The sequence below is a fragment of the Geospiza fortis genome, unplaced genomic scaffold (genome assembly GCF_000277835.1).
Source record: "Geospiza fortis unplaced genomic scaffold, GeoFor_1.0 scaffold43, whole genome shotgun sequence".
Taxonomy (NCBI): Eukaryota; Metazoa; Chordata; class Aves; order Passeriformes; family Thraupidae; genus Geospiza; species Geospiza fortis.
In genome coordinates, this window is record NW_005054431.1 from 1998531 (window position 1) to 2010155 (window position 11625).

General features: G+C 43.1%; 1 protein-coding gene across 1 annotated transcript in view; it reads right to left on the bottom strand.

Moving 5' to 3' along the window:
* Positions 1 to 775: 775 nt before the first annotated feature.
* CCDC125 (coiled-coil domain containing 125) overlaps positions 776 to 11625 on the bottom strand; it is an 11243-nt gene continuing 393 nt past the window's right edge. The window contains exons 2-11 of the mRNA XM_031061916.1: positions 10602 to 10660; positions 9921 to 10007; positions 9016 to 9093; positions 8258 to 8343; positions 6566 to 6648; positions 5909 to 6021; positions 4062 to 4169; positions 2930 to 3101; positions 1611 to 1744; positions 776 to 1027 (exon numbers count right to left, since the gene is read on the bottom strand). Of these exons, the coding sequence (XP_030917776.1) occupies positions 776 to 1027; positions 1611 to 1744; positions 2930 to 3101; positions 4062 to 4169; positions 5909 to 6021; positions 6566 to 6648; positions 8258 to 8343; positions 9016 to 9093; positions 9921 to 10007; positions 10602 to 10660 (1172 nt within the window). The remainder of the gene's footprint in view (positions 1028 to 1610; positions 1745 to 2929; positions 3102 to 4061; positions 4170 to 5908; positions 6022 to 6565; positions 6649 to 8257; positions 8344 to 9015; positions 9094 to 9920; positions 10008 to 10601; positions 10661 to 11625) is intronic.

Genomic DNA, 11625 nt, shown 5'->3' on the forward strand with positions numbered 1-11625 from the left:
GCGCCTGACGCCACCGTCACCGCGCCCATCCCCACCCTGCGCGTGCGCTTCCCGCCGCGGCCGGCGTGGGGCGCAGCCTGGGGCAGAGGCGGGGCCATGCGGGTGACGGACAACGCGAGAGGGCGTGGCATACTGAAATGGGCGTGGCTTTGCTTGTGATTGACAGCACATTAGGGCCGAGTCGCCGACGAGCCTGACCTGGGGCGGGGCCTGTGGGAGGGGCGGAGCCTCCTGTGCAGGCCACACCCCCCACTTTGTCCCATACCCAGCCGGCAGGGGGCGCCCCTGCCGTCCAGGTCTTGTGATGTCACACCCTCAGACCCCATGGTGACGTCACTGCCTCTCCATCAGCCCCGCTCAGACCCTGCTCCGTGCCTGTTCCAGTGACATCACATCCCCACAGTGACGTCACTGCCACCCCATCAGCCCCCTCATGCCCTGCTCCTTGCCTGTTCCGGTGACATCATACCCCTCCTAACTATGTCACTCCACTCCATCAGCCCTGCCCATGCAGACTCCTGTCTGTGCCCATCCCGGTGACATCACACCCCTTCCAGTGACATCACTGTCACTCTATCCCTGGGCACTGGGCTCAGGGGAGGCCCAGGGCCTAGCACACCCTGCCCTGCTGGAGCTGGTGAGGCCGCCCCTCTCCCCCCAGGGCCCACACTCTGACATCAGCCCCACAGTGCTGCCAGCACACACAGCTCCAGGCGTTTCCACGACAATCTTCTTTTTCACAAAGCCACACTATGGCGAGAGCGCACGCAGCCCCTCAGCCATGCCCGAGGGCCAGGAGCGCGGCCTCGGCAGCGAGGCGGGCGCGGTGATGGCCGTCGCCTTGAGGGGCGGCCGGGGGGCGCTGGGCTCCGAGCCTTCCGAGCCTCCCTGGGCTCCGACACCTTCCTGGGCTCTGACATTGTCCCGCCGTGTGCCCCCCCGCCTGCCCCAGGCCGGCCTCCGCCGCTCGGGCTAGCATGTAGCTGACCTTGCGCTGATGCGCCAGGGCCTCCTCCTTGTCGTTCACCTGTGGAGAGGAAGGAGAGCAGGCCACGGTCAGCTCGGGGTACTGTGAACCTGGCTAACACACGCACTCCGGGAGGTGAACCAGGTGATAGTAAAAGATTTTAAAATCAAAAATTCGGGGAATTAGAAAATTCGGGAAAAAGAAAATTTGGGGAGCTAGAAAGAAAGTTAGGCTTAGTAGGCCCTGGGAAAATGTTAAAGGTAGGCCCTGGGGAATGTTAGGCCTTGTGTTTGTTAGATCATGGGAAACTGCACCTGTGTAGTCAGTATGTGATAAATGGTATAATTGTTAGGTGTGATTAGATACAATTTTTATTTAAAGAATCATGAGAAACTATGTTAGAGGTTTGAGAGGATCACAAGAAATCCATGCTTGGATGAAATCAATGTATACAATAGAGCTATGTAAGTTTAGTAATTAATATGCAAGTTATATAATGATAGAATATAAAACATGTTCAGTCTGAACCCATGTCGGAGTCAGATTTGAGTCTGTACCCCTGGCACCCAGAGCTCTTAATAAAAGCACCTGCATATAATCATTCCATGATTGTGTGTTCCTGACTGCTGACACAGGTACTGACCAGATCAATCAGCATCCTGAGGATCTCATGGGCACTGTCCAGCTCCTCCACCCTCCTGCAGTCCCCCTCTGACGAGAGCAGGCTGGACAGCTTCCTCCCCAGGTTAGTCTTGCTGCCCTCCAACTTGATGTGCTCTGTGGAAAAACACAGGTGTGTCAGCTGCAGAACTGCTGAGGTAGGAAAAAAACACTTTGGGAGAAAGCAGACGCTTGTAAACCTGGATCCCATAGAAAATAATTTACTAATTAAGAATAATTTAATTTCACAATCCCATAAAAAGGGCAATACAAGCTGCAGCTTCCCCCACTGCACAGGACATAGCAGGTTCCCACTGCTCCTGCTGTCCCACAAAGGCTGCACAGACCTTACATGTGGGCACATTGAGAATTCTTTTTGCTCTATGGAACATACACTTCTGATGCTCTAGTTAAACAATAATTGATGGTAGTTTGTTTTTAAGCCATAAGTAGCTTAAATAATAGAAAGATTCTCTGACACAGGCCACAAACTTACAGGTTTGTGATAATTCCAGAAATAGTACAACACATTACAATTAACAGATGTGCCAGGTAACGGAGTCTGAAAGCAATGCTGTCAGTGTAGGGGAGACAGCTACTCAAGGTTATGTTGCTGTAGTGCTACACCCCAGGAGTGCCCAAGGGATCTGGGATACACACCACACTTCTAAACCTGGCACCTCCTGGCCAACAGTCAAAACAAATATATTGTGCCATTCCTAAATTCTATAGTGGTTCTGACCATGATGTAAGCACTTAAATACTTCTCTTTATTTTTTTTTCAATAATAAAAGATTATTAGAATTATTCCTACTTTACCGATTAGAATGCTTCCTCTTTTACACACGGCTTTGTAACTCTGTATTAGTGTAAGAACACTAATAAACACTAATATTGATACACACTCATTATAAAAGGCTAAAAATGTTTAAGGAAAAAAAATCTGTTTAGTACGCCAGTGAATTTTGGAGTGGCCTGGGTTAGAAGAGACCTTGAAGCTCATCTTGTTCCATACCTTCCACTAGACCAGGTTGCTCAATACCTCATTTGGAGCTAAAAAAACCTCCAACTACACTTTTTTTTTTTGCACTTCTCCCCCTTCCCCAACTCTTCCACAGAGCTAACTTGAGACAAAACCCCAGCATGAGGGCAGTTGCTAGTAGCACACAAACCAGCCAGATGTCAGCTGCTCTCAGCGCAGTGCCCAAGCCCTGCCCAGCACTCATCCAACAGGGGCAGAGGAGCCCCTGGTCTGCATCCCCCCACCACACAGACAGACACACGGACACACAGCCCAGCTACCAGCGCCCCGCAGGCGTCTCCAGCTCGCAAATCTGCTCTCCTTCTTCACATTGATCACTTCTGCCAGCCTCAGGGCCTGCTCCTGCCTCTGCATCAGCTGCTGCTCAAACGCAATCCTGAAGGCATCTGCCATGATGTACGCTTCATCCTTACTCTTCTTCAGGTTTTCCATCTGGTGTTAGTTCAGGGAAAATTTAAAGCGTGTTAGATAATTTGGAAGAAAAAGTAGATTTAAAATTAAGACACAGACAGCTTGCAAGTAAATATAATCAAGGAAGCAGCAAGAACCAAAGGGTTTTCCTGACACGTAAAGAAACATTTTGAAACGTGTATTAAAGTCCTTACTCTTCATTGTCTGCAAATGTTATCACCTCCAGCCACCTACACAATCATCTCTGTGTATTTATTTATCTCTGCACATGTACAAGAGCTCGAGGAGAGAAATAATGTCCCATCACAGCCAGGCCAAGAGAAAAAGGAGAGGAGATTGGAACCCATATGAGGGATCTTAAGGGACAGGCCAGCACCTATTTTCAAAACCAGTTAGCCAACTGGAAGTTCTGCAGCAGGACCACAATGATGCCTACCACATTTGCAGAATCAAATACAAAATAGAAGAAAAATTCTAAATCCACACAATTTCACTAATAGGAAAAAAATTAGGAGCCTGGAATTCACATAATTAAGTGTGAGGTAAACAGGTATTTTCCAGCAAGATCAGCTTGCTGCCCTAGCCGAGTGGGTAGGCTGTCGGAGCTGATGCCAACAAGGGAGGGGTGAAATGCACTGCCAGGAAGGAAGGGAAAGGTTCAGTGCCAGTCCACATGCACAGTGTGTACATTCATGGAGGGCACCCAATTAGGGTGTGTTCTGTTTTTTCAGATTAAAAAATATGAGGAGAAAGAAAAAGACTGCAAAAATTTTTTTTTTTAAATTAGTAAAACTGAGTAGATAAAATTTTTTCTACCAGCAGAAGTTATGGCATTACAAGCACCGTAAACAAACTTTACAGTGTTTTGAGATCCATTGTGGTTGTGAGAGTTTGTGTAAGCAGTGTCTGGGTGTTTCTGCCTTTGTTTGGACTGGTGCAGGAGCACCCCCTCCTCATGCCCACCCTGCCAGGCCTCCTCACCTCTTGCTTGAGATGAAGGAGCTGCTTCCGAGTGAGAGCTGCCACTCTGGCACAGGGGCAGGGGTGCCCCTCGGCAGGACTGCAGGTGCAGGCTCCCAGCACTGCCAGCTGGAAACCCAAAGCAAGCCAGAGGTCAGCATCTGCCCACAGAGCTGGGAAAAACGCCAATCACTTGTTCTCAAAATTCTGCAAGTTTAATAGTAATAAAATAGTTAGAAAAATAGCAATATAATTAGAGTAATAATAATTTGGACAATTTGGATTAGGACAATATGAGATAATAGGAACAAGGAGTTAGGGGCAGCCCAGATACCTCTTTCTGGGCAAAATAAGCCCAAAAAAGAACCCAGGCTAACAGAGGATTAACCCTTAAAAGCAACAGCCCGCTGCATATTCATACACCTCATCCATGATGCACAAATTCCATTTAAACACAGGATTCTGCCTGGGCAGTGTCAGCTTCTTTCTCTGAATCCTGATTCACAATGGCTGAGCAAGGCAGAAGAAGTTCATTTCTTCTGATAATGGAGCAATAAATTTTCTTTCTCTGATAGATTCAGGTGTCCTGTGGCTGCTATCTCAGTGAGAGTCCTTTCTTTAAAAAAGTATCCTACATAGCAAAGGTTCTATTTTAACATTTTGTTATAACCTACAACTATATTTAACACACTACTTAAGAAAATTAATACATTAATTTTAATTAATACATTAATTAATTAATACATTAATCAATAGCATCACTTTCTAACACAAGACAGATAATATTCATTGTAATATTTGCAAAAAGGCAATCATAAAACACGCGTTTTTCACAGAGGGACCAGCAGAAACCCCCTGGAACCGGGAGCAGCTGCGGGAAGTGGAGGGGAATGACTCACAGTGAGAGCTGTGTTTTCAGGCAAAACCTGACAGATGGGTGTGCCACACCCTGCAGCCCTCACTGGGCTCGGTACAGCACCAGCAAGCACGGTCCAAGTGCTAGGCAGAACAAAAATAAGCATCACAGCTTGTGAAAAATAGCCTGATGCCTTCTCCTGACTAATCTTTCTTTGCAAGGTGGACCAAGAAGAAGAAAACTGATTAACAGGCATGCAAGGCATGTGCTAATTAGCTAAAAATGAGTTCAAATAAAAGGATGTTTAATGAGCAATGATTTATCTCTATGTATTTTCTACACAATGTGAAAAATGAATGTTTTATGATAGGCTTTTCACAAATATTAAAATAAATATTATCTGAGTTATGTTAGAAAGTTATACTGTCTTAATTTTCTTAAGTACCGTGTTCAATATAGTTTTAGGTTATAACATAAGGTTAAAATAGAAACTATGCTATGTAAGAAACTTTTTTTAAATAAAGGACTCACAGCAAGATGGCAGCCACAGGACACCTGAATCTTTCAGAGAAAGAGAATTTATTGCTCCATTATCAGAAGAAACGAACTTCTGCCTTGCTCAGCCATTCTTAATCAGGATTCAGAGGAAGAAGCTGACACTGCCCAGACAGAATCCTGTGTTTGAATGGAATTTATGCATCATGGATGAGGTGTATGAATATGCAACAGGCTGTTGCTTTTAAGGGTTAATCCTCTGTTAACATGGGTCCTCTTTTGGGCTGATTTTGCCCAGAAAGAGGTACCCAGACCATCCATAACTCTTTGTTTCTATTGTCTTGTATTGTCCTAATCCAAATTGTCCAAATTATTATTACTCTAATTATAGTGCTATTTTTATAACCATTTTATTACTATTAAACTTTTAAAATGTTTAAAACAAGTGATTGGCGTTTTTCACACAAAAACATTTCTCTGAAGCAGCCATTTGGAAAAACACCCAGGCAATACTTACTTCAAGACCTGTAAAATCAGTGATGTCACTTTTGTTCAACATGTTCTCCTGAAAAACTTTCTGTTGTTTCACATCTAGCATTGCAAGGAATTCCAAGCACTGCTGGTTCAGGACTACAAAATAAAACAAAGAAAGATTACAAATATCTCCTGCTCCGACTTCTTAATTTCTGAGTTCAACTACACCTGAATGAAGCAGCTTTACAGCTCAAGCATCAGTTTGGGAACAAGAGGAGTGTGTAGAAGGAGAAACTCATCTCCCAGTTGTTTCTCCTTGTGTGTTCTCCCAGAAGTAATGGCTCACTTAGAGAGAGAGCATTTCCTGTATTGCTCTGCCTCAGGACTGAGTGCTCATCTCCTTGTACACTCAAAAGTCAGGCAGCCTCCCATTTAGAACAGCACAACATTGGGCAAGTGATGATTTAACTCAGCGATTTCAAAGCTTTTTGGAAGGCAAAAGTAAAGGAAAGGGACTTGAGTCTTGTGATTCAGTGGCTGCCCTGGCTGCTTTCCAGTTTAATTTCCAGGCTTCTGCATATCACCAAGATCAGCTGCCAGGAACAAGACACTGATCCCCACAGGAATCTTCCATCACAGCTAAAATCTGATTTATTCCTGAAAAACGGTGTACTCAGAGGAATAGCTGCTGCTGGCTTACTTGCATTTTCAGCCTTAAGTGTTTTAACTTCTTCTGTCCTCAGTTTCAATGCTTCCTTAAGAGCTGCATTTTCACAGTATATCCTGTAGAAGTCAGAAAATGGCTTTATTATATTCTTAAAAAACGTTTTTAAGTGGGCGCTCAGTAATTTTAACAAGTAACCACTTAAAACATGGTACCTAATATTTCTGCAAATTAAAATTAGGATTACTTGAAAGACGGACTAAAAAAAAAATCAAAAGTGAAAGGAACTCAGTACTAGATATAAAATTTTAAAAACCCCAACCCTTCACGTGTAAGTAGGCAGTGCCCATAGCTTTAACAAGAGATAAGTATAAATGCCACATTTCCATTAGAAATGCAAAGAAATTGGTAATTATGAACCTCTAAAACACTTGCTAGAAATTTCCTATTTCCTTGAAGGAACAAAAGTGACATTTGAGGAGCGACAGCTCTGGTCTGTAAACTTCCTGTAGTCTGAATCCTGTTTTCAGGAACAGCTGTGCCTTCAGGTGTTGCAATGTGAGAGCACACAAAACACACTGATAATGCATTTTTCCTTGAAGCATTTCCCTCTTGAGCAGAACACTGGCAATCCAGCGTCCTAAACGTCAAAGCAATACAATTTATTTGGTGCGCCTCAGCTCTCAGTAAACGCAGCCTAGTCTGAATTGTTTCACTTGGAAAAAAACAATGGAAAATGCTCGTTCTTCTTGTCCTGCTGCCTCAGATGTCAGAAAACTATCAGAAAAATATGAGATACTGTGCAAAGCAGACTGAGCCCCTGGCTGTCAGCTTCCTGAGGCTGTGTCTGTGTCTTCCACCACCCAACACCAGTTTTGTAGCTCCAAACTGCACAGCCACATCTCCAACCTACTCAGTCAGGAAAGCCAGAGAGCCTTTCAAGAGGCATCCCTTGACAAATGTGTCTCTGGAATAGTGTGTAAACTTGTGGCTTATTCTTTGATTCAAAGCTGAAACATATTGAAATAAAAACACATTCTGAATTGTAAAAATGACAGCAACAATAATAACAAATAATGACAATAACAACTCTGATGGGCAGACTTCAGAGATACAATTTCTACATGTAAATGAGTGAGCCTGCTGGTCCCATTTCTCAAGGTCTGTTATGTATAATTAGTTTAGTGCCTCTGGCACATTCCTCTTGCCCAGCCACACCTGCTGTCCACCCAGAGTGACTCCTGTTTAACAAAGAACCTCTTGATCAGCCTCTCTCTCTCAGGCACTGCATTTCACCTGTACTCATGCCCAGACCTACTGTGCCAGACAATAAAGAAATGATTAACCAGGAAATTATATTTCCACACGCATGAACATACCATTACTTTCTCTGCCTCATCTATGGTTAAGGTAAATAAGGATAATCAATCCCCAGCTGGCTAACATCATATGATTTAAAAAAACTTAGCCTAGCAAAGCCAGCCTACAGACACCTAAAAATAAAAGAAATCAGGACAATACATCTACAAATTTTAGCTGAAAAATACAAATGCGACTGGCGTGAAAAAATCAAAGTCTTCCAGAACTTGGAAGGGAATTGGGAAAATACAAAATCCCCAAAGAACCTGAGGAAGCAAGTTTGGAACACAGAACAGATGACATAGAGCACACAGTGAAATTTTTAAAATCAAACAAAAACCCCAGTGATACACAGTGTAAGTCAAATACCTGTCATATTTTTCCGTCCAGGTGTCTTCTATGTTTTTAAATCTGTCTTGATCAAATTCAATTTCCCACTGCAAAATATTTATTTCCTGTGGAAACAAAACAAACTTGGATCAGCTCATCACAGGGCTCCCCCCAGAAGGATGCCAGGGGTGCTGGGCTTGGCAGACACCTCAGAGACAATCTGAGATCAAATAACAAATAACAAATTTGGTACCAGACACCAAAGTTTCTGCACCACTGGCCTAGGGACTCCAGTCTCTGTTCAGAACTGCTCCTTCCAGAGGCCTCCAGCAGAGACAAAGCCACTCGGTCCCACCTCCCTGTCCCCCTCCCATGATGTGGAACAGAGCAGCAGTAGGAGCAACAAAGCAAAGAACTCAGTTTAACAAGGGAGCTCTACACCACCTCCCTCCTGAAACTGGCCAGCCATTCTGCAGGGTCCCTGGGAGGCCTCAGCTGAATCCCTGAGGAGCTGTGCAGCTCACTCTGGGCAACTGAAACCCTCAACCAACACCAGCTCAAAGCACAGGAGGAGCTCTGGTGATTTTACAATATCATTATTATTATTATAGCATGAAAAGGCCTAGATCCAAAGAGATAAATGAATATTCCCCTTTCTACTGAAAAGGTACAGGAACTCCTTTTATAAAATCCGTGGAATTAATGTCAGTTAATAGACAGCACATTAAATAGACAGTCTGATAACCCCTTTTTAATAGCCATGGGCTTCTCTGTGTGAAGGAAAAACCCACACTTACCTTCTCTAGAGTCCTCTTTTCTTCCTCAGTTTTCTGAAGCATTGCTTTAGTATGGCACGTGGCTTTATCAAATACTGCCTGCAAAATCAACAAACAACCAAAGCAAAACCCAAAATGCAACTCTGTCAAACACTGTGATTAAACTGAGTTAATTTTCAGTTTCACACTCATAGTCAAACAGTAGAGTTACAAACACCAGCAGCCTCTTCGTGATCCCCAGAGGGTTCTGATCTCAAGTCTAACTGGCACAACAAACTTTTTGGGTTTCAATCCCAGAACCTCTGCTGCATCATTCACCTTGAGACCGTGTCTTCTTCAGGGCTTGTGCAGGAAATCACACCTTGAACAACTGGGTTGTTCGCCTAAGCTCTGATTCAGGCCTAACTGGCTACAAATATGTGACGGCAGAAACAACTCGACCAGAAATGGGTTATGTAAGTAGGCTAAATTCCAGGAACTGATTTCAGCAGATTTTGTTATGGAAGAGAATAAAAATACTACAAATGGTGAACAAAAGAATGACCTGACATGTAAGGCACACTGTCCTCTAGGGCAGCAGATGGAGCAGCCAACTCGAAATACTCATGCTTTGCAGCAGGATTCCAAGCACTGCCTAAATCTTCAATATAAGGGACTGCAAAAAGGCCTTAATTTTATCTTTAGTAGATAAATCCTCAAGGATTGTCAAAGCTAAAATTGTAAGAATTGCTACAACACTAAAGTCTTCCTAAATAACACACTAGTTGCAGTAAATTGTAGAGGCAAGTCTGCAGACACCTGCAGACTCAATGATGTAAACTGCAGCCCTGGGAAGGCCTTAAGGTTTTTGAGGTTTTGATGAGGAGTAGCAGAAGATTTCCTCTGTTTTCCTTGTTACCACCAAGAGATTTCTGAACAGCTCCTACCATGCTCTGCAGGATTCTTAGGGCTTCATCTTTTCCTTCAAGCTGTCTTTGAGATGCTTCAAGCTCAACTTTCAGCATTTCCAGTTCCTGAGGTAAAGCAAAGTAGACACACTGAGTAAAAGCCAAGGTAATCCTGATAAGATTCGGCTGTAAAACCAATGTAAATTCGCCCTCCTCAAAAAACAAACCTGTGTTTTACCTGCATGATGTCTTTCCATGGGCTCACCTGAGGTCAGAGAACACAGTTCTTGCGGAATGTGTATTTTTACAGCTGAAGTCAGCCGTCTGTGATGCCAACACCTCAACACATTTAACCACAGTAAAATCCAAATGTACTGTTAACTACTTTTCAACAAACATGCAGACTAAAAATCCAAAGATTGTTTACACTACACATTTTCAAGCCCCAAAGCTTAATTAAACATAAACATCTACTAGTAAAGTACAGCAGTACCTTCACTATTCTCTCCATCTTTAAAAATATTTCGTAAACAAACCCCCCAGAATATAAAGTACACATCACACTACGATTTCCTGACATAAAATTTAATGAAGCTTCCAACTCCTGCTGTAATTCCAAGAACCTGGGTGCACCCAAGTCTCTCAGCATGCCCAGATTCTCTTGCTACAGGGAAGGGAAATACAGATTTGGAGAGCAGCACCCTGGGCACTGTTACCAACCTCCAGAGCTTCCCGAAGTTGTTGCTTCAGTTCCTCATTTGACACTTCAGTATTACATTCTGTAGGATCAATAGAAGATAATACATGATAAGATATTGTGACATTTAAAGTAAAAAAAAAAAAAGCGAGGATTTTACCCTGAAAACAGGTAACAAAAAAGGTGAATTTTCATCTTTGTGTTGTGGGTGTTTTTTCTTGTGGAGCTAAGAAACGGATTTAAGAAACACATCAATACAAGCTTCAAACATGTTGCCTCACAGTTGAAGAAGTGAAATGGGGGAAAAATGTCTGTTGTAGAGAGATATAAAGTAAAGGCAAACATTTTATAACTTTCTTTAAAATAAAGCCAACAAAATGTCATCATGATTAAAAAAACCTTAATTGTTTAGATTATTTTCTGATTATAACTTTTCAATGTGCAGCTAGCACTATTTAGAACTAGGGGCAATTTTCAGGAGATAGAGATAGCTCAGCTTACTGTGGAAAGGATAACATGGAATTGTTTAAAGGAGAGAAATAAGTAAGTTACACAGAAATACCTCAGTCAAAATATTAAAGATTGAGAGGAAAGCATCCAGACTGTAATGAACAGCACTGCCTACATTTAATTGTTTTTACAGCAGTATTGCCTTACAAAAAGGAAGATGAATGCCAATGCAGGTTCTAAAAGCCACTTCCTAACCCCTAACATAAGCCAAGTCACTAATTTCAACTCAAGAGCAAATAAGAGTTTGAATATTTAGCTACAAGCTTTAGGAACTGTCTTTAGGAAGATTTTAACTGACTCAAAGCAGGAATCTAAGCAGTGCCACCCAATTTCACAGACACAGCCAAACCCATGCTGGTACACCCACCACAGGATGCTCTCTGATAAATGTCACCCTCAATTGCAAAATTAAACACCGTAAAACTGGACATTTTACACTAAGAATGGTCACTGTCTTCACCACTGAGAAGCAATTCTGCTGCTCATGTTCTGGGAGGAAGCTGGAGGATCCCAGCCCTTCAGGGATTTTGGCAAGTG